This window comes from Lepisosteus platostomus, chromosome 12 (genome assembly GCF_059453375.1).
Source record: "Lepisosteus platostomus isolate fLepPlt1 chromosome 12, fLepPlt1.hap1, whole genome shotgun sequence".
In the NCBI taxonomy this organism is placed as follows: domain Eukaryota; kingdom Metazoa; phylum Chordata; class Actinopteri; order Semionotiformes; family Lepisosteidae; genus Lepisosteus; species Lepisosteus platostomus.
This window is the reverse complement of record NC_142622.1, coordinates 2287548-2311330: the sequence shown is the minus strand read 5'-3', so window position 1 is coordinate 2311330 and position 23783 is coordinate 2287548. Positions and strand designations below refer to the sequence as shown.

Genomic DNA, 23783 nt, shown 5'->3' with positions numbered 1-23783 from the left:
TCACCCTTCTTAAGTTGGGACTAACTCATGCAGTGTGTAATTTTAACATGTAGTTCCAGTAGGGAGCTGCGTCAGCATGCATGGATGGCAAAGGAACAAGTACAGGTTCTTTCTCTGCTGAAAAGAGAAGAAAAGAAACACAACATTTCGGCTGTGGACACCCAAAGAAGGCTCCATGGTTGAAACATTGTGTTTCTTTTCTTCTCTTTTCAGCATGGAATAAACGTTCACTTGTTGCTTACTTTGTAATTTTAACATGATTGATCATGATTTAATTTCTACTATTTTAACAATGCATAGAAGAACTTTGTTGCCGTTTTACCGATGCTTATATACAGTAAACTCCTCAATCTTTCTCATGTTTTGTTTATTCCTGTTCACTACCACCCATTTGAAATACTGAGGCATTCTTGCTTCAAGCATTTAGTCATTCAAGTTAAATTGCCTGTTGCCAGGCAATTGCCCTTTCTTTAATTTTGTCGAATTATGTCCAAAATGTTAAGTCCATTTGCAACTTCACCTGTTTTTGTATCCAGATCATTCACTATACTGGTGGCTGCAAGACACAGTGGTACTGGGCTAAGGCTCTGGACACTGACAGATGGGTTGTGTGTTAAAGTTCCCCCAGCAGACAATACTTCTCCTCACCTAAAATGGGGGGATATGGAACACAACAAATGAAATTGTTCTAACAATGCTAAACGTGTGCAAAATGAACATAAGCTGAAATCTGAAATTCTGTACTTTTGCCTCATATTAATCCTGTGATCTGAAATACTGATTTCATTTGTACAGAGGAAAAAGTACAAATTTCACTTCACTGTCCCCATTCTTATGTTTTTTACTGTGGATCAGGATGAACAGTGGTCTCAGAACACAGCTTTATAGGCAAGATAACTTAACTGGCCTGGGTGAGGAAATGACAGCCCTGGTCATAAGGTCAGGACAGCCAACCCACCCCTCACTTATGAGGAATGAACCAGGGAGGCAGTTGCAAGGGTGAAGGTGGGGTGGAGGGAGGGGGGCTCTACAGGCAAGTATTTATATGTAAGAGTGGAAGTGCAAGAGTACATTCCTAAAAAACCTAGATTGACCTGTCGCGAGCAAAAGAAGACAAAATACGTGACCTCATGAGGGATTCCAAGAACCAATAACTTCATCTGAGAAGTAGGGTTGCAGATTCCTTGTGGACATGTGCACACGCATGCCAGTGAACTTTGAGCTGAGATTTATATGTACAAACACCCATACAGTTAGGAAAATACTTACTGTATATGCATACCGTTGATGCACAGAACCTTCATGTACTGTATGCACCGTGTTCCCTGTATGTGCAAGATATAAGGAAGGAGCTTTATGACTCTGCAGCTCTTCTTCATTATGTGATGGAATGATCCATGAAAACAGAACTGGGGTGAAAGAGCAAACCTGCTGAGGACACTGGTGAGGACAGGTATCTGAGTGTTCCTGGTGGCAAAGGAAGGATTGTCAGGGTTACTTCAGCCAAGAAATTGCTTTGCATTTCAAAAGTGTTTTTATTTTCCTGAAACCTCTACCATGCCTTCATAGTTTTGGCATCGGTAGTTTTTTTTTATGTGTTCATTATTCAGGATGTTTCTACACTGTAGCATATTCAGTGTCTCTCACATTCAGTGTGTTAGTGAGCCTCCACTAACAAGCTTCAGTAAGCAGTAAGAGTAGCCTGAGCAGGATGACTTACACCACACGCTTTTGAAATACTTGCATTCCACCACATACTTGTTCAGTCACAGGTGTGGCGGAATGGAACTGTTCATTCTTGTTTTTTGGTGTATATGAATATCCTTTACTTTTAAAACTTGTGTGTCACTATTACCCAGTAACACGACCTGCATGTCTGATGTGCTCTTGTTTGTCAACACTTTGATTTGTTAAGTGTCTTTAGTTATTGCAACTAATTAGCATTGCGTTTGTCAGTACTGCTCCCTGCATTGTGAGTCAGACGGGTGAGACAAGTCAGTGATTGAAAGAAATAATTAGTTTGCTTCTTTGTCCTTTAATAAGATGAACTGTCAAGAATGATATGACATTTGGAATTCCCGTGGTTCAGATAGAGACATCATGTATTGTTCTATGACTGACTTGATAAGCAATAAAAAGATAATCCATGGAATAAGTTTTACACTGGTAAGATATTTTACTTTTACTTTAAGAATAAGGCCCAGCCTACCAATGTTATTTTAAGCTGCTTACAGTACTTAATAATGAACATGAAAGGGGAAATGGGTAATAAAACTTTCCGTCAATAATCACTCCCTGAAAATCTTTTGTCTTCCTATAGTAGGTAAAACTGGCCCGTGGGACAATACAACTTTGTATAATGTGTATCATGGTGTGTTTAATTATAGTAATTATGCATTTGCCTAAGGGGCAGTTTTCACATTTCACTGCTCAGTTTATAGTCTTAGATCCATTATACTTTGAGACTGTAAGCTTTTGGTTAATATCAACCTGAGATTTTAAAGGCAACTTTGAGGCACAGTGAGAAAAAAATAAAAGCAAAACAAGCATGGTAAGATAGCAAGATTTCTGAGAAAAATATAATTTTCATGTCTTACAAAGATCCGGGGTATCATAGTTTTTTAATTGTATATCACAAAATATACTTTTTCCTTAATGTAATTCTGTTTTTTTTAATGTCTTAATTTATAGACAAATTAATTTACAATGTTATGGGTGTTTATCCTGTTAAGCAATTATCTTATGCATACTGTTGGTCTTCAAAAAGAAAAGATTCTCAGCTCTTTTTATAATCATTTCTGCTGTTCTAGTAGTAAATCAAATAAATCACCATTAAAGAATGAATAAACTGCTTATCTTTCGCCAAACACAATGTAGAGAGCTTAATTACAAATAAATTCATCACTTGTTTTTTTTGTTAAGAAGCTAAACTCCTTTTTGTATGCTGGAATTTTGGTTGTTTTCAGAGAGAATTGCGTTTTAAACAAGATCTTTTGCTTATTTCCAATATGAAAGAGCTCGGTTTTCCATAAGTTTTGAACATTCAATTTAAATTATAGAAGCTGCAGAACAGAGCGCTCTCCTCACAGTTGCTAAGGTCTACATCTGGACATAAGGTGTGATAACTTGTCACATTATCTTTCAATTATCACATCAGCTCTAAACTATTTTAAAAGTGATACCTCTTCAGCTCCTGTGATTGAATATTTTGTAACAGTGCTCCCAATCCTGACACAGTGGTTTGAATAGCAGTTTGAATACTCCCATTCCTGTGCTGGTTGAAACTCATTAATTATGTTATGCTTCTCATTTGTCATGGCTATAACATTCAAGGTTCCTTTTGGGGAAAAAAAAAACAGTTCTGTTTTGTTGCATTCTCTTTTTTTATGATGGGGTGGCCTCCTATTTTGTCAAATGCTGCTGGATCTTTTGGGATTAAAAGAAATGCATACAATTATTCATCATGAAATCAAGTCTGTCTAGTCTCATGTACAGGGAGGTGGTAAAGCATAGTGGGCAAGCCTTCGGACTCATGGCTGTGGGTTCGAGTTCCTGCTGCAGACTCTGCTAGTGTACCTTGAGTGAGGTGCTTTACTCCAGTGGTTCCAGTCCACCCGACTGTATGAACAGGGACCAGTCTTTGCTAAGCACTGCAATGGACCGGTGTCCCATTCAGAGGTCCAGAGAGCGAGTCGTTATTTACTTTCAACGACATAGAAATCAGGACAATCTCTACGTGTGGCATGAATATGGAAAGAAACCACAGTACCTCATGTATAGGGTATATACCTTTAACGAAACCCTGGGTATAACTGGAAGGTTTAAACGGCTGAAATAGCACAGAATAGGATGGAACAGTCTCTTCACTTTACCTTGAAAGAAACATGATTTCGGTTTGCTCCATTTGCATAATAATACAGCTGCTACCAGCCATTTTCTGCACTCATGGAAAAAAAACAAAGCTAATGGCTATTTTTATTAGGAAGGACAGGTAAAAAAATACATTAAATAGACCCATAGCCAACCAATTTGCTTATGCCTGATACTATTTTTCATTTTTGCAACAGATGTTAAATAGATTATGTAGTCTCCCTGTTGTTTGCTTGGCAAGAATTATAAACCATAACACTTTGATTTCAAACCCATCTCTCTGTGTTATAAATAGAAGCAAGACTGTTATGCATACATAATTAAACATGAAGTATCTCTGTAGATGTTTACTTAATCCCATTGTGAGCTGTCAGCCATATGGACCAATAGCTCCTGTGTTTTTATTTTTGGTAGCTTGTGCCCTTAAAGGCATCTGCCAGGTCTTCACACAGTTTGTGCCTACAGAATATTTCAGAAACAAATGTGTTTTTATTATCAGTACTTCATTCTTCATTTCCAGAATAAATGTGACAAGCTTATAATGTGCTCCGTTATTCTATATATTTTTTTAAAATCCAGCATAAAATATTTTCTAAGAGATAACATTAAAGGTTACAGAAGCATGTGAACAACCTGCAGGAGACGGAAGGGCTTTGTGATGAAACACACCAAAGCATTGCGTGTGTGCAATGAAATGCAAAAAGCATTTTACCCAATGTTTTCATCAAAAGAATGTCAAAACGAAACCCACAGTGGTACTGTGAGTGTGTGCATGTCGAACAGTGTACCGATTAAAAAATGGCACTGTATGCAGTCACTTTAGGACTAAAAATGCAAAGCAGTGCTTCCAGTCGAGGAGCAGAAGTGTTCCTAAGAGACATCCGTCACCCCTCTCCGGGGGCATGAGCAATGGTGGCAGGGACGATGCTGGGATGCAGAACATGTTGCCAGAGTTGGCCGAGTTGAATCTTGAGGATCTAGACTTTTCTAAATTGAAGTTGCAAGGACAACCACGACACTCAATCTCTCAGCTGATGCTCCTGATGTAGAGGTGCATAAGGTGCTGGCTTTCTTGCATAGACTCGCATTTTGTGCCTCTGTTTGCAGATTATTTATAAAAGAGGTCTTCAGTTACTGTCTACGAGGCCACAGTGTACCTGTTTGAGGTCTGAGGTCAACTAGTGTGATCGAAGCACTAAATAACCTGCAGTAAATAAGAGCCAGAGCCACCCTCTGATGCAGTCCCTTGGGATAAACTGGAATGGGGCTGACGTTTCTTACCTGAGGTTATGCAGCACTTGGCCAGCTGTGCTGCTTTTCCAATGGGCAGCATCTCTGCTGTCCTGGTCACTCTCCCAGAGGCTTTGGATCAAGTTAATGTGCTGCAGATCTTTGACTATATGCTCTTCATACAGTATTGTGAGAGATGGGTGATACCCCCGGGCGGTCAGGTGGCTGGGATCCTTACTGCTGTGGCCTGGGCTTCATTCCCAAGAGCTGGGAAGAGGTGGTCTTCCTTTTGAAGGCACAGACCGAGCCCAGCCAGCAGATTTCTTCAGAATGAGCAGCGAAACCCGGGTCAAAACTATGTGGAGAGCAGGAGCCATTTCTTTACCCAAAGGCTTGTGGGAGTCTCGAACATGTTGTTGAAAGTGATGTCCAGACCTCTTTCTAGATTAATCAATTAAGTAGTAACAACCAAATGAGCATCTGTTAACTAGTAACAACCATAATGGGCTAGATGGGCAAATTGCTCCTCTCATTTTTAACCTGTTTTATGTTCTTGTGGTTCCGGACAAAGTTTTCAAGTTCACTTTCTATTATAAATACTCATTGTCTCACGGTCAACAGTTCTTAGTTCTACTTTGTTCTTAGGAAGGTTAAGGGCAGATGAAAATGAGATTGTGCACCTCAAGGGGTTTTATCCCTTTGGAAAAATAATTACTTTATATTGTCATGGGGAGCAAACTTATTTAAATAAAATACTGAACCCTCATTTTTTATTTTCCCTATGAGAAAAGGGCCCAGACTGGAAGCTAAAATTATTAGCCAACACTTGAAAAAAGCTGTTTATAGCTTTAAAAGAAAAGGCATATCAGTCACTTCAATTTTGTTGTAATAAAAACACAAGGTGTTTTCATCTGTTTTGTCAGAGGGAGTGACAAAACTAGCAAATGGGCTAACCACTTCCTTTAATTGTTTCTGCTTATACTAGGAGATACATGAGTCCAGTCAAGCCTTTTGTGTACCACGCAGTGTTAGCAGTAGGAGTTATCTTAAAAAAGGGGAGATCATGAAAAGTAGGACAGGTAAGTTAGCACCGTTACATATTTTCATTTCTTTCTTTTCATTTTAAGTTTTTTTTTTATTTCACGTTTAATACCACTGTTGTATTTCTTCTGAAAAGTGAAATGGTTCTAATGTTTGACAAGCCTTGCTTATCCAGTGTGTTTAATACTGTGCAATCATAGATTTTTAAAAACCCGGTTTCAAATAACATTAGACTGAATGGTGTGCTGTAATTTGTTTAATTCCTTAATATTGTAGCTGTTTATCATAGTTTGTATTTGTAATGTTTTTGCAGTTCAGTCTTGTGTGCTGCACCAAATCCAAACTGATAGTAAAGACCGTCTTCTTAAAACCCCAACAGCTTGCTGTGCTATTTGTTGTGCTTTTGCACTTCTCTGTTGCTTTCTTGTGTTTCATGTTACTCTCTAGGCTTTCAATTTCAATTACATACTGCACTTGCGCAACTTTTTTATAATTTATGTGGCAGGCAGTCTTAAAAAAAACCTGTAAGTAAAACTTAATTTTCAGCTTGTGAGTTGTGAAGTGTTTTGGCTGTTCATAGATACAGACCAAAAGCAACTCCCTGGATATGAGCCCAAGGCAGACTTTTTTTTTCTTTTTTAAAATATAAACCTCAATGACCACGCAAAATTAATAATGTTTTCAGTAGATAAAGAATGGATACACACTGCCTAGAAAGGTTTGAGCCAACTCTAGCTTGTACTTCTCCTTCTGATTTGATCCTGGCAAATTAAAGAACTTAGGACAAATTGAAACTGCATAATGTAAACAACTTTTTATTAACACTGTATCTGTAGTACTTGCAAAACATTAAACGTACTGCAGTCCTTCTAACACTGCACCGTTAAGCATTAAAGTTGCACAACTTTGATTCAGTCTATGATTATTCCCCTCTTGGTTCCACTCATAATCGAATAGACCTGATGCTGAAAGACAGCTGTCCCATTCCAGGCAGTTGCACATACAGATTGTATGACTAAACAAAAGCATTTGGTGCTGGAACAGCAGTGAAGGATTCTACTGCACTACTTTCTGATCCCACAAACAGAAATGCAAAATGTGTATTTATTCCTCCTGGCAGCCTCTAAGAGTTGCCTCATTCTTGCAGAAGCAGGGGAACCAGAGGTCGGCGCTGTAATGCAGTGATATTTACTTGAAATACTGGTCATCTAAAACTCCCTCCATAGCTTTGCACACTGAACAAGATGCATATAACTGTATGTGACTTGCATCCCTAGATTCATTTAAATTTAAAACTTCTCCTTACATATATCCCCTTGAAAAAATGAAAAAGAACACCACACAATTTGCATAGATCAATTAAGGAGCAGACACAATTGCTTAAATGATTTATGATTTACTGCACCACCTTTCTTCATTTTATTACCATAACAGCAAGTGAAGACATGTCAGTCGTGATTTCAGGAACCCTGAAAATCCCTCTAGGGCAGTCTTGAAATGTGTTAAACACTTAAGACACATTTGTTGTAGTAAAAGCAAGTGAGCTATATTTAAGCATGTAAACCAAATACTAGTAGACAACTAAAAATCCTAAAACTTGTGTGAAGGGCCACAGGAGAGTATTCAATTAATCTTTTATACCTTATATTATTGGCTTTGTTGACTATCTTGTGTAAGTATGCCTTTCTTAAGGAGAAACAAATATTTTATTTTTTTTGTCATTTCTTAAATTGTAAAATTCAGGTTTAGAAATAACTGACCATAACTGTGGATATGTGTTTTACACAAACAAACTGAGCTGCTTCAGTGTGGCGTGGATATTGCACGTAGGAGAATCAGAGGCCCGAAGGTTCATCTGACTAGAGTTCCAGCCTTTTAATGACCACATACTGGAACGGTATATTTTATGACAGAAAATAATAATTGGGTGATTATTATTTGCATGCTTTCTTGCTGCTTTTTTAATGTTAAGAATGTATTGTGCAAGCCTCTTATTGTTTTAAGAGCAGTGGTGCAGTACGACAAAGTCCTAGGATATTTTAGTTGCAGACTTGCCACAAGTTGAGACTGATCACAGCATTACAGTGGCTATACCGGCAATGCAATGTTGATCAAGTTCTGAAAGAAGAATTTACAGATCCGCAATAACAACACAGTAGTCCACATGTTACATCAACATCTCCTTGGACACATTCTTAATTGTATTGACATTTTAAACATACTGGACCCAAATCACAGGATTTTATAAAAATGACAGGCATTTAGCATTTGATGTTCTGATTTAGGTAAAATACAAAAAGGCATGATATCAATACAAGAACAGCAATGGATATGACTGGACCTCACTTGAGCAACGAATGTCATCTGGTTGCTGTTGGCATGATTGAAGGCAGCCTTTCTGTGAGACAAGCTCTGTGCAACATTCAGCAGAATAGCTCAGAGAAACCAGGAAACCAGATGTGTGAGGAAAAGGCCACATCGTGGAAAACAGAGAATCACCACAGCTTCAATGGACACTTACTGTACATCCATCTGAGAAATCTGAATCATCTGCATAATCATCTAAAGGCTGCAAGATGAGAAATAACTGGAAGAATGATTGGGCAGGAAGCTCACTGTCTGTAAAAAGGATCTGCATGCCTGGAGGACATTCAGGGATAAAATATTGATAATGAAGTGAAATAGTCATCTTCTGTGGGGCAAACACGTGTGAGGAGGTGGCAGATGAATAGTATTTTGCCCTTGACAGGTCTGGCGGAAGATGATGCGTGCAAGCTATGCCAGCAGCTTTCCCATTCCTGCTAGCCAATCAAGAAGTCTCGGTATTCCAGCAGGACAGTGTCTACCCACACCATGCTAGGATGACAATAATATCAGTATGGCTGCTTTGGGGCCAGGTCAACAATGCCAACAACACAAGACAACTGGGACCAGCCAGCTTGGCTGCAGCTGCACAGAAAGAGTGGTCGAACAGCCCACAGCTTAGGCAGCTTAGGTCTGTGCGTTGGCTCTGCCCGCGCTGTTAATGTTCAAGGATGCCATGCTCATTACTAACATTGCAATGTATTTGTTTCACACTGAGAACTTTGCTGAAATATCCTTTGATCTGTGTTTTTGTTCAACATTTCCTTTGAGTCTTTTGAAATATAAGTTTGAAATATTTTAATGAATCGATAAGATGCAACTGTATAGTCTGCTATGTGTGCTAATGTACTTGAGCTTCTTAAAAAGCCTGTGGCTGCTGACCTCTTGCTGGCTGAGATGAAAGCTGAAAATGTATTTATAAAAGGCTGTAACCACAAACCTGATTAAGACTAAACATAATCAAGAGGGTTTTAAAGAAATTGTCATTCAGTGCTTTTGCAGGCAAATTCTGCAGAAATTAAAATACACAGTAAAGTACAGTATACACATATGTTTCTTGGACTAAACTATAAAAAATGCTTATTACAGCACACCTTACAGTTATCTCACTGTTTGAGTTGTCTCTGTGCACTTTACACTAAGTTGTGGATAAAACAGTAGTGTTATTATGAAGCTCAGAGACCGGCAATGTACTGTACCATGGAGAAAATTACCAGAAATCCCCTGAGTTATTGAAAAACATAGGTGAATTTTTAAAGAATTTATGTGGGTTTCTGAAAGAATTATTTCAACACCATCTACGTTTTTGTTCATATGCAGGCTTTATGTTAACCACATAACAACTGCAGTTGTTGCAGGCTATTTGAAGGACATTAAAACCCCAAACTCTATTCATAGGAACTTAGGACAGGTAAACATACGCTGGGCCTCTGAATTTATACCACACAGACTTCCTGCTTGCAAATTTAGTGTTTTCATTCTTGTGCCGAAGCTGTTTTAGAAAGGAGGAGACCTGGTTACAGTGCTGATGTGCCTTACCAAAGATCACTTATCCAGACCATGGAATACAGCCGTGTAGACAGACCCCTTGTCCTGCATGTCCCGGCCATACAGCGGCACAGATACTGGGGCTTTGGTAAGTCACTTCTTGATGCTGACCTTTCCGACTACCTGCATCTGTTTCGTAGCACCAGAGGTATCAATAACATCTTTGATATTAATGAGTTAATACTTAACAAGCACTGCCATCGTTGTGATTCAAAACGATGACAGTGCTTGTTAAATATGAACTCAAATTCATTTTTAAAGTATACCATTTAGATATATTTGTGTTTACAGGATGGCTCGTTGTTCTTTGTTATAAACTCTGGCAGTTCAGCTTTTACAGTTTGGCCGTCTGTCATATTTAGAAGCCTTTTTACAAACGCTATCACACATTGCCCATTATTGTGACAGAATAGGTCCTCAAGCCCACACTTGAAGCTGGCAGCTCAAAAGGACAGATCACTGCCCATTTATACAGCTAAGTAATCAAGTTAATGGATTCTGCTCAGGGATCCAGCTGCAGTGTTTCTACTGGGTTCCTGAACCCACAGTGAGGAGTCCAGAGCCCTCACTTCTGTATCTGCCCCTTACAGCACCACATACTTGATACATATAGAACAAAACTTCCTCCTTCCTGGAATGACATGCACACATTACACCTCACAGAAGCCTCATATTTGCCGGGTAGAGTAATTAAACTGCAGTTTCAGTTACCTAAGGTGTAACTTTTAGTTGACACATTAAATTCTTTCACTTCTACTGTATAACAACCTGTCCTGTCTCTTGTTGATTAGGCAGCCAGAATCTAACATTGAGCTACTGGCACAGCTGGACCTGACCCAGGAGTCTGTGGGCAGCAGGACTCCCCCTGCATTCTGCTTCTCAGAACAGGCACTTACCCAGGTTAACCACCTGGGACTTGTGGTGCTTAGCTTTAAACACAGACCATTAGGAACTCCAAAAAGGGTTTGGCAGTTTAGGATTATGTAAACCAAGACAAACCACAAAACTACAAGTATGTTCCTGGCAGAGGCATTTTTCCTTTGTGAAGGTTTTTTTCTTTAACGTAGGCTAAGGTCGAGAAGGGTTTCTGTGGCCTGAGCTCTGCCTGTGTTCACTCAGTAAATATTTCTGTCTAAAATTAGGGCCCCTCTGAATTGAGGAATTTTCAAATGAAAACCCGTGATAATCAGCATTGTTAAGTGATAGTGATGCCCTCCAACTTTAAAGTTTAATAAGTTCTGTTCTGGTGGCCTTAGTTTGAAAGAAATCACACAAGCGATCAGTCGTTTCCGAGAAGTCAGTCCCATTAATTAGCACACATTGCACGTTGCTATCATGGCTGCTGTCTGCCGTGCAGAATGGTTACATCTTGTGGTAACTGCACTGCCCTGGCCACTGTCTCTGAGGCAGAAGGCCTTCCCTCGATCTGCACTGTCACTGAACACGGAATTGTTGGCATGTCTCTTACCAGCCTGCTGAGCTGCAAGCTTGACATCATCTTTCCACAGAGGGACAGCTACATGTGGCAGGGCTATATTAGGCTGTCCTTAGTGGAAGCTGAAACTCAATAATGTCTTCAATCATGTCTGCTCAACAATATGGGTCTAATAGCTGAGGATCAAAACAGTGGCAGTGCTGCGAACAGCTGGATTGGAATATTGGCTTCTGGGGCCTGTAGGTTCGAAGATTAATTATGTGTGATCTAGAAAAGGTTACATGACTGTCATGCTGTGCATTTGCTGATTTTTGAGAGGGCAAGACACCATTGGGAAGAAAAAAAAATGTTTGTATGGGGGTTGTACCACATTTATTTTCATTTTATCCAAATATAAAAATTATACTCCCAGGTAGCCAGCAAGCAGGGGCCAGAGATGGCTGTCAGTCAGTGTGGCTGGGCTCCTGAGCTGCCCCCAGTATATTCCTGATAGTGTATGAAGCACCTTTGGCCTGTGTTCAATCCAAAGGACAATTAGGTCGATCTGTTTCTCTTTAACCTGTGCGTTGAGATTAGTGTCTTTAAGGAGAAAAGGTTGATATAAATAAGTATATAATTTTATTTATAAATATATGATATAAAATATATACTATAATCTACAGTATAATACAGTAGAACCTGTATATACTTTATTGAGTGTAAATCTTTTTATATGTAATAAATGCAATACAATGATGTAATAAATAATATGGATAGATAATAGATGTAGTAAATACAATTATTACGTGTATTTAAATGCAGAAAGTAGAATATGAAGTTGCAGGATGGCTCTGTTTCTCTGGTATTGTAACAAGAACCAATTAATTTTCTTACCCATAAATGTGTGAAATTCTGTATATCCTGATGTGGTATAAACTACAGCGATCCACGGTGTCAAGCTGACATTTTTACGCTGGCCAGATGAAACCACTGATGTGGAGTCAGTGCTGGATCGGAGCTCTCTGGTTTATCTGGGTACGTGCATTCAAATCGCATTTTAAAAAAAAATGTGGATGCAAAAACATAGTATATTGGTAGAGCTCTACATCCAGTATCATGCATTTGGATGTTAAATATCTAGATTCAAGGCGTTGGATCTACTCAAATCCCTGCTTTGAAAAGCGTGAGCAAACTGATCTACAGTTAAAATTGGAAGAGGTGAGTCTGTACTGTACGTTGAGTAACAGATTACAGCCTGTATCTGGCTACTGCATAGATGGAAAAAATGGATCTGTTCTCTGGAGATAGCAGCTGTATGAAACCACAGGCTAAAACAAGTGTTCAGAAGGGCAAGAGGCTTTTGTCTATTTCAATGTTTATAAAGATAGAACACGTGTGGCGATGGTGTAAGACTTAGTGCTGCATTATGTATTGTTCTTTGAGAGCAGTTCAGAACTCTTGCACAACACAGAAGTTACTCACAGATAACGCTAATACACGTAGCTCAATCAACAATAAAAGTTGGTCACTGAATCAAACCTTTATTCTGCTTCTTACTGAGAGAAGGCAAAACTGACACATTTAACCGAGGGCAGAGCTGACCCAGAGTTCACAAAGAATAAGCATTTTCACCTCAGAGGATCCCACAATGCTTTGCATATCAGAGGGGAGCCACGTCATCCCCCCACTGAAGTCCAGCTCTTCCTGGGTGACACACAGCGGTCATTCTACACCAGCAGCCCCACCTGGGAGACACACAGCGGCCATTCTACACCAGCAGCCCCACCTGGGAGACACACAGCGGCCATTCTACACCAGCGTTCTCTCTTGGGGGCAAACTGAATAAGCAGTTGTTAGCCATGAGTACCATTTCCATTACAAGCCGGGGCTGGGGGAGATCTCCTTTAGCTCAATCGTCAAGTTCCCTGTTGCGTGACGCCGGAGACCTGGGTTCGCGCCCAGGCAGTGAGGGACGAACTGGCAGGGCAGGAGCGGCAGGGGTGGAAACCCCAAGAACGACATCCCAATCTTTGGTGGCAAACAAAAATATAACCCCTTCCTTGCATTACACGTACAGTAGATACCTGAATTCAATATATAAGCCTGCATCCTGATTAGGTGGCCTGTTGCATGTTCCTAGCACTTTGCCCTTTGAATGTTGTTGTATAAATCTGATCACGTAGATCTGAGATTCTCGATTCCTCCAGGAGTAGGTCCTGTGTCTGAATGGCAGCTGGTCTCCTCTCGGGATGATGGAAGCCACCTCGTGTCCAGGGAGACGACACACTGCTGTTGACTCAGGGCCTCCCTGGCAGTGCTCCTGAGAGGAGAGTCTCACACTCTGTTACTAGTGTTTGATTGGCAGCCTATGCCATAGCTGCTGCCTTGAGCTCCCAGGTCTTGACTGTTTCCAGCAAATATGATTGAGGATGTTAAATGGAGTTGTCTGGACAGGCTGTTGTATTTGGCTTCTTTGGATAACCCAGGACTAAGTCCCCTCTGACTGATTCTGTCTTGTCAGCCTCACAGTTTGGGTTCAGACCTTCATGAATGTAGGATTTGTCACTTCCTTGATTGTCAGTTCCAGTAGCTACATCTCCGTTGCCTTCACTTGTTGAGGAAGAAGCTGGGTTTGTATCATTTCTCACAGATTTTGTCTGGATCCTGGGATTTTTCCAGGATCCTTGTTATACAATCTGCAAATCAGAAGCTTAAGGGCCATTTATAAGGCGATTCTGTACAGTGTTTTACAGTATTCGAGTTTTCTGAGGTATACAAATATGCAGTGTGTAATCCCACACTTATTTATAGAATTCAATCCCCTTTTTGTAGATGAGAAACAGCACAGATCTTTGTCTAAAGCTTGTTAAAAGCAGTCAGCCCGTCTGTCTACGAATACCATGTTATCGGCACTAACTGTGATACCTCAGCCCCCAAAATAATGATCAGGAAACAGCTGTTTTTATGCAAAGACCCTAAAATGCAAAGGATGGTGGTTTTAGAGTTTGTTTCTAAAGTATAGTATCGAACGTGGCCACTAGCTGTATTAAACCTCTCCACAAAGTTGATGATGAGTTTTGAATATCTAGCATGGCTGGTGTTGATGTGGACTTAACAACCTGTCATTCGCTGTTCCTCTAGTATGCTAGGAGAACTCAGGATTCCTAAGGCCCTTGAAAGGTTAGGTGTAGGCAGGGTGGATGCTGCATTTGGAAATCTGTGAAATGGGATGGTACAGAGCTGTGGACTGGCTTGTTAGTCAACTTCAGGTAACTGTGGTTGGTCAAAATCAATATGGAAACAAAATGGGAGGTTAATTTTATAAGTATGTATGAACATAATGTGATAAAAATGAAAGATGAAGGCAAACATTTATATTGCTGTTTTGGTCATGTTCTGTTTGTAAATCTATATAAAGTTTTAAAAAAAGAAAACAAATTGGGAGATAAAGCAGATGTTAAAGAACTGGAGTAATGTGGTCTCTAGCACCAGTCAGGTGAATGTAGCCTGCTGAGTTTAGACTTCAGTGCATTTTAGTTCCTGTTTAACATTAAATAAGTAAATTCAATTAATTTTTATTTAATAAAGTCGTATAGAAAGTTTAGCCATGTATTATTTTAAAATGAGGGACAGAGCAAGTTTGGTTCTGTAAACCTAAGAGCTGAAAGTAGTAATGGCAACTTTTTAAAAATTTAGAACCTACACCGATTTAGACTTCATTCCTTTTACTATGCTAATAATAAAAGCTCTGAAAGAGTTACAATGTTAGAACATTAGTTTCATGTGGTTTCATAAGAAGAAAAGAGACTAACAATGAAATTAAACACAACTTCACTTTGGCTGTTGTTTGTGGTTTTAAATACAGTATCTAAGCCTTGGCTAATCTTCCTCAGCGAGTCCAGGACTTCTCTGGTGGCTCAGACGGCACTCTGGGTAGGAGCCTTGAGATGCTGGTACAGAATGATGTTTTCGGCTGGTTGAACAGGTTTTCATAATGAAAGAGATTTGTGGATTTTTAAAGAGGAAACGCTGAAATATGAGTTTAAACTTTCCAAATTTCAGTTAATTATAGAAAAGCATGACCTTTTCCAACTTCTCCTTTTCGTCACTAAACAGGGAATTCCACTGAAAGTGAGGCAAGAATGCAAGTCTGAAATAACCTTGTTTTTTTACACTAAGTGAAAAGCAACGAGAAGCAATAATTGTGGTCTGTAGCATTGTTTTTCACTCCGCTGGATTTGATGGCCCACTCCTTCCTGAAACAGCAAATTGCAGCTTGCTGTTCGAGCTACTTTGTGGTAACAGCTATATTGCGCTACGCTTCTGTGATTTTCTTCTTCCTTTGTTTATCAGACCTCATACGTTCAAGTAAATACCCGCTGCCCATTTCAGAGCAAGAATCTGCTTTCTTCCTCTTTTTTTTCCAGTGTCGTGCAGTTTTACGAGAAACGCCTTCAGAAACGGCCTCTACAGATTGGTCTGAGAAAGAAGGCAGCGTCAGAATAAGCTCGTACCTGAGTTTAAGCCGGGGCATGGCCTGTGGTTGACGCTCACGGCTGGGAGGGTTAAACTTTCCCTTGCAAAAACACAAAGCGGCCGTTGCTGGAAAGAAATCATATCCTCCAGACCGCTGCCCACGCTCGAGATAAATTTGGATTTTATTATAAAAGGAGCTTTGTAGTTGCCCAGCATGTGGTCCAAGTCACAATTCCTTACAATCCCCATAACTTATTTTCTTTTTCCTTAACAAAGCCTACGGAAGACAAAGTGCCTCCTATGTGTTTCATAAATGGAAAATGAGTTATGGAAGTATCCTGTACTGAATATTAGACAAAAAAGCAGTCAGACTGAAAGATGGTACGTCCCATTTTTGCAATGCTACCTGAAATATTTCCTTAAAGTCTGGTACAGTTGGTCACTTTGCTCTATCGTTCACTTTACCAATAACTTATTTATTGGTTTAAATAATAAAAAGACAATTGTTCATTGTGGTCTTATTTGCAAAAAGTATTTTTACACGGTCTTTGAAAATATTTTTTTACAAATTAACCTATTTACAGTTCCTGTACAGGAAACTGTACAGATTAGTTTCTATTAAAACTGAGGAGAAGGTAATTTATTGAAACACATCACATGAATGAAGGTAATCATTAAGACAGACTATCTCTGCAGTTATAGTCCTTTTTCTACACATTTTGTCTCTTATACAGTGTGTTCTGGTGCTTTGTCCCCATTTTTCATGATAAAATTCCATTTACAATATTCTGTACCTAAAAGTTTAAGTCTTCTTCCATCCCTTATGATGTTTTCCTTAAAACAGAAGTTCTGAACTGTATTATTTTTATGCATGTTTTTGTTCTGTCATGAATTATTTTAGGAAGAATTATCTTCTTTCTCTTGTGTACAGAAGAAAAAGACCATAATTGGGTGTAATTATTGAGGCATGCGCATTCATTTATAGAATCCCTATTAGAAAAGAGTCAGTTTGTTCCATTAGGTCTTGATGTTCCCTGTTTGCAGAGCTATGCACACTGACGTTTGTGAAAAACGGTATGACCTGCTTTATGTCTAATATTCTAAGCAAACGCCTATCACCACGTCATCTATTTTTGGCTAGTCGAGCCTGACAGAATTAAAACAGTAGATGAACTGTGCTTGTAAAGGCATGTAGTCAGTGCATACCTCAGTGCACACCAGTCCTGACCAATCAGGCTGACTTCTGCTGACGGTTTTCTTTAAGAGTGCAGTATCCTGTGAACTATCCGATTAGCTCTAGGTGTTAAATTTGGAAAGGGTTGTAATCTTATTCTGCCCACTTTTCAGCAGCTGGGAAGCAATTAACCCACAAGCCAGTGTATTATTGTCCTTATCATTATCTTTATAAAGGATATACATATCCTTGTAAATGATATAATATCTTTATTATTATCCTTATAATGCCAGGAAAAAAAAACACAAGAAAGCTAATTTTCGTTCTTCCTTAAAACCAGATGCTTGTTGAGCATCTATGCCTCTCTGAATTGGTATATTCTGCCAGGGTTAAATCTCCAGAACTTCCACTTGCCACCTGGCAATGGAGAAACATTGATTAAGCCAACACCTTCCATCAATATACACAAGCCGTTCCTTCACAGTCCCCACAGAATACTGGCTGCTTTTCAAACAGGATCTAAGCAAATAAATACCCGATTAAACACACTCGAGCACCTGACTGCTAATCTTTTTACCCAGTGATTCACACTGCTATTCTGTAAGAGTGCAGTGCAGTGCAACATTATACTACTTCCTGTGTCTTTGAAAGCCAGCAACTTTTGTTTTTGTATTTCATTCTCTCTAATTAAAACATTCTGTAAAAAGGACACTGAGAAACTGAGAACATTCCACAGCAGAACTGGAGGCAATTTGGCCAGTTCACTACACTAATTAACTGCGAGCTTCAGTTTAAATGTAAACTATTTTTATTTTAATGTATACTCTTAGATTTTCATAAAGCCTCCTACCTTTTTTAAGTCAGCTGTGTCATGTATTCTTACAAAGTGTTATTATTATTCAGGCTAATAAATATTCATGATCATTTAGAGTAGGAGCTGCTGTTCTAGAGTAACCAAGGTGCATATTTCTAAAACTTCGTTACCCTTATTTTCTGATTATGTCGGCCTTTTATCTGTTGGATGCGTGATGTATGCGCCCTCTGCTGGCTGAAAACCTCAATACTATTTTGTCTGAAAACGGCGATCAGTCGCCTAACGAGCCACGGGCAGCTGTTTCAGGAGCAGCATTCACTTGCTCAGCACGTGTGCAAGTGTGTTTCGTTTTCTAAAACACTTTTGGGTAAATACCATAATAGAATCATTGAATTGTGTATGTTTTATAGTATTTTGTTATTTTAAATCTGTGAATGTGTAATTACTTTGACGTCTAGCAGACATATACTGTATATGAGCATTATATATAATTTTAAACATTTTCATTTTTTCTCATCTGCATTAACGTTGTTTAATATTCACTTGTCCTACTTCTCCCTACAATTCTACAATTCAATACAATTCAGCTTATTCTACCTTTGTGTTACTTGCGATGATTCTGAGTAAATACGCCATTATTTTGAACGTGAATATGTTGTTGTGCTGTATTGTCCGAATGGAAATTCATAGTTACATCTCACGGTCTCTCATCTCGCTGCAGCCCTGCTTCTGTTCTCTGCGTGGCGGTCACGCTGTTTGTACAGTATATAAAAATAGCTTCTAGCATTTTTATAGCGCTTTTCATTTCGCCCCAAAGGGTCCCAAAAGCGCCCCACGATTAGACCCGCTTCACCCGCCGGAGGTTCAGCCCCAACTGGGCTGCTACAGAGAAGAAACAAAAATAGTGGAATTGTTCAAATGAAATCATGCAAATCGTGCAATTTCGTGGCAGAAGTGTCTGAACACGGTGCCATTGCTGCTGTCGGGTCAGTGCATAGTCCGGGTACATACAGCTGTCTTCTTATCGCCCTGATGCTCTGCACAAGCTAAAACGATTGCACGATTGCCATTATGAGCTGCCTTCTAACCTACAGTTTCCATTGTAGTCTGGGTGATCATGTCCAGCTTTGCACCGCTCCTCTAATGCGCGGTGAGTGCGGCATAGCAGCGGCGTGAAACAGTGACTGGTATTCGGTCAGCCCTGTTCCAAAAGTCAGGGCTTAAAAAGTCAGGGTTTTTTTTTTTTAAAAAAGCCTTCAGTATTGTCCAGAACTCAAAGTTCCTGTTCGTTTGTATTTGCGGTGGTGTCGGGTTTTACGCAGCCTCGCACGCGGAGTGTGATTGATATACCCAAGGGTCGTGATCATGTAGTCACAAGTAATAGGTTTATTCCATGCTGAAAAAAAAAGAAGAAAGAAAACCCAACGTTTCGGCCGTGGAGCCTTGACACACCCGAAGAAGGCTCCACGGCCGAAACGTTGTGTTTTCTTTCTTCTTTTTTGTCAGCATGGAATAAACCTCTTACTTGTTCCTTTGCAGCCTACGCATGCTGACGCAGCTCCCCACCTGATAATATAGTCGCTGTGGTCGTAGTAGCGGCGGCAGCGGTGAAGCTGGAAGGGCGCTGGTTGTTGCAGCCCGGGCTGCCAGCTGAGAGGCAGGCGGTCCTGCCCGGAGGGGGCTGAGACAGGTGGTGATGAAGGGCGGGGGAGGGTGCGGCGCTGGCCGGCCTCCCCTGCGCGCCGGGGAGAGCGCTGGGGTCCCGTTACTTGCCGGCCCGGGACACGAACGGACCGCCCGAGCCCCAGAATCCACAGTGACCCCGCTGGGCCCGCTTCACCGTGAAGTACTGGCCAAGTGGGGTCCCCCCCCCCCCCTTCTCGCCTTTGTGTGTGTGTGTTATCGTTGCTGATGTTCATTTGAGCATCTATTCTAAAGAGAAGAGGAGAATCGTGACACAAACAGTGCAGGAAGAGAGCCGACAGCACTGAGCTTCTTCTTTAGCTGTTATTATGACGAGATCTATCTTGGATTGTGGTTTTCTTACAGAACAGTTTAATGTTTAAATTATTTTATCGGTTTTCTATACCCATTCTTGAACGCTTCTTTGCAGAAGTTTAATGGAAAGTATGGGTTGTTGTAATTAAACGATTTTTTAACTATACGGGTACATAGCTTGCTAACAATTTAACTGCATATATAGAGTACTTGCTTTTTTTGGCCTTGGATATATTCCAGTTACGTAGAAATGTAAGTTCAGTGTGTTGGCTTTAGTAAATTAGCGTGACCGTGCGGCCTTTTCAGTACGAAATAAGAAAAACAATTACTTCTGTTAACACAAAATCATACATTCATTCACAAATGAATCCCTATGGGTCTGGAAATGTTTGGTTTAGAATGATTTTAGAAGAAAAGAATTCCTTATTGAATGTTACACCCAAAATCAGTCAGATGGTTTCTGCATTCCTGGAACTACAGTACTATTGTTGAAATATATAATGCATATGTACTATATATACTGTACAGTAAGACTTTTACAGAGTTGCAACTTCTTACATTAGGTTGTTCACTAGAAATTGTTTTCACTCATTAGAATTTTACAGCTGCTGAGAAAAGAGATGTACAGTAGGATCCTAGTGCTTATGCAGACACATACAGTATTAAGATTGTAATAATGTTTGAAATACTACAGAAAATATTTTAAAAAGTATCCCAGATCCGTTCAGTTAAATTAATGTTTTTACGGCTGCAGTACACATTGTTTCTTTCCTCAGTCTTTTTTCTGTATTGTGCTCTCCATTCGAACTCAATCACATGAACGCATTGTTTGTTGCAGTTTATTGCTGACGCTGCATCTGTTTTGGAAGCTGAACTAAATCTAAAAGTAAAAAATAGAACTTTTAATTTTAAGTATATAAGTGTCGAGAGTGGATGTTGTTGAATGCGAGTACAAATGAATATGGATTTCTAAGGAACACTGCTCTGCCCTTTTTTGAGAAAAAGAAGCGTGATATATTGATTAAAAAAACTGTATTTAGGGAAACAGCAATTAACAATAGATTTCCATGGAAAACCGCAACCATGTTCTACAGATTGTACTATTATTCTTCTCCCAGAAGTTTTAAGGGTTGAAAAGGTTAATGTACTGTAAAGAACAGAGTTCATCTCTTTTTTTCTTTTTTTTTTTTACATGAATGAAAAATTTGCAGGAAAAAAAAGGAAAACTCCCCACTACATTTACCAGGACCAAGTTGCAGTACCAGCAGCCTTAAATATGAATCGCCCTGAGGGGGTTGTGTGGTGTTCACAGTTCATTTATTCAACTCCACATTAAAACACGAGTCCTGTGGGATGCTTTCTGTTTGTTTTTACCATCTCTTGCATTCCATTCACTTTTTCAAGAGCTTATTCAGAAACATGAATCATTCATTCCTTTACAAAGCCTCTTCAGATTGAAAATAAAAGTCAGAGAAGCACTCCCGAGCATCCTCACCAAGACCAATGAAAATCCACTTTAATTAGTTTTACTTTTAGCAAAAGCTGAATCTTTTTTTTTTAAATACCTTTCAGTTACGTTTTCTCCCACCCAGGATATTCATAAAATTACTTCCAGTCTTTTTGAAAGACTGTTTCACAAGAAACACAAGAACATCTGACAGAAGTGTTTACTGGCTCATTTTCTTTATAATTTTTGTAATATGTTCTTGGGTTACTGTGTATACTGAATTAGTGTGCTCTTACAGTATTCAGTTTTGAATTTTATTATGTGACTGAGCCTTATTCAAATTATATCTCAAAGCAGTTTTTTTTATTAAATTACTGAATACACTGGTAATAGAAAAAGGGTGTGCTGAATTAATAACTAGAATAAAAGACACATTCCTGAAATTCTTTATCCGCAGATATTACAGTATGTTATAGTTATTATGTTTTCATATAATTGTTCATGGGTTTCAAGGGCATGAACTGTGCTTTTGTGTTTTTTGAGTAAATGCATTCAAATGACCAAGTAAAAAGCCGACAGGCAAATACATTTCACAGTAAGTACATTAATCTTATTTTACTTATTTCTGGATTTCTTCTTTTTCTGTGCTCTCTGGTGGAAAGACAGCTTGATGTGCGGCCCCCTTTAGTCCTGTCCGCTGTGAAACGGGCTCCCGCTCCTGAGCGATTAATCACTCCAGTAAAACAGGGGCCCTGGCCCAGCGCTCCCGATGTCACCTTGTTGGTTACGGCCTTATTGACGGTGCTCACAGGCCTTGATGACATAAACAGAGACACTTCAGACCGCTCAAGGTGTCATCGTGAAGCTTCCTGCTAATCCTTTCATTCCCCCTAATGGCTCAGAGCTTGTGCTGCTTGTCAGCTCCAGCCTTTGTTCTTGTCTTTCATCTGCGGCCTGAGCGTTGTGCGAGGCCGTCCGCGCTGTGACTGATGGGCCCTGATGGGGCCGGGGGGCACTCCTTCCAGCTCGGCATGTCATTCGCTGGAAATACCTTCTTGGGCCGTAATTGAAAGACCAGGGCCGCGCACTGCAACTTTAAAAACAGGCTTTGAGAAAGGTCTTCGTACCCATTTGATTATTTTTCTTAAATTACACCCCTAGTTTAAACGGTATTAGCATACACTTTTGTCCCAGTTCATCTTAAAACTACAGAGAAATCATTATTTTGTGCCGAACACTAATATGGTATGTTCAGTGAAGATTCAAGTTTTGAAAGGCAGTCTTGTGCCTTTGAAATGCTGAATTGCACTGACTACGTTTTCTGTTCCCTCCATCATTTCAAAATTTGATTGACCGTTTATTAGTACAGAATAGCATTATCACCAGTCGTATTTAGGAGATACAGGCACACCCCATTCATGAGAATGTGATGAAGTCCTTTACTGATGTGTTTGGCTTTTACCTGCCTGGTTTGTGTGATGATCACCTGGCCTTGTGGGAAAGGAAGGAAGTGAGAACCAGAGAGCTGAAGCACTGGTGAGGGTTCTGAGGATGACGCAGGCTTGTTAGCATGATGGGTGCTGGGAAATAATGGTTTAAAGGCCCTTTATTAAGGGAGACACAGTGATTCTTGAGAACTGATGTTTGTCTTTCTCCCCGATCTTCTGTATGAGTTCCAATTACCGTGAAATGTGAGATTAGCCATCAGATGCACTCTGTGCACTTTTTTTTCTGCATTTCCAAGAACAATGAACTGCTCCTTTTCGTTGACTTTACTGTGTGTCTGTTTTTTTCACTTCTTGGTTTTGGGCAGTGATCTGATGATTCTCCACGATCCAAGTGCAGTGACAGCGTTATTATAGCACTGAGATAACAGCACACAGATCTGAACCATGAGAAGTGGGACTGGTATTGGAGCTTTGATTGCCAAATGCACAGCAGGATGTTTTTCTGTTTATTTATGTAATTTAATATATGCATTGGGGTTTACAGTCTTGAAGTATTTGAAGACGTTTTGTAGAAAAATGTTAATGCAACATTTAAAGATAACAAGCCTGTCCTGTGATCTGGGCTATAGCATGACAAATTATCTCGGCTTTGTTAGGTTTCCCTTAATTCAGGGATTAGGGAATGCAAATGTTAGGTAAACAGTCACACCAGTTTGCTTATTCAACAAATTAACATTCCTTATAGTTATAGCTATGCAATGCATTTCTTCACCCAAATATGATACTAAAAAAGTTATGGACATTAAAATTTCAGTTTCTTTATCTAAGGAATAGTAATGAGAATTAAAACAATGTAAACTGCCATCATCTATATAACAAATTAAGTGCTTTGAGGTGTTTTGGAAAGTGTATTCTTATTATTTCATTACATTTTGCACTGTATCAGCGGTCTCAACATG

The 23783-nt window shown here is 39.6% G+C and overlaps 1 protein-coding gene across 8 annotated transcripts in view; it reads left to right on the top strand.

The window, feature by feature from the left end:
* LOC148650843 (histone deacetylase 9-like) overlaps positions 1 to 23783 on the top strand; it is a 180461-nt gene that overhangs the window by 19943 nt on the left and 136735 nt on the right. For 2 of the 8 annotated variants that reach the window (XM_088600415.1, XM_088600414.1), the window contains exons 1-2: positions 6057 to 6179; positions 9998 to 10141. The exons of 4 other annotated variants lie outside the window; for them this stretch is intronic. In XM_088600415.1, the coding sequence (XP_088456541.1) occupies positions 6164 to 6179; positions 9998 to 10141 (160 nt within the window). In that variant the 5' untranslated portion in view covers positions 6057 to 6163. Of the gene's footprint in view, positions 1 to 6056; positions 6180 to 9997; positions 10142 to 23783 lie in introns of those variants that run through there. 2 more of the 8 variants (XM_088600416.1, XM_088600418.1) reach the window with 2 other exon arrangements.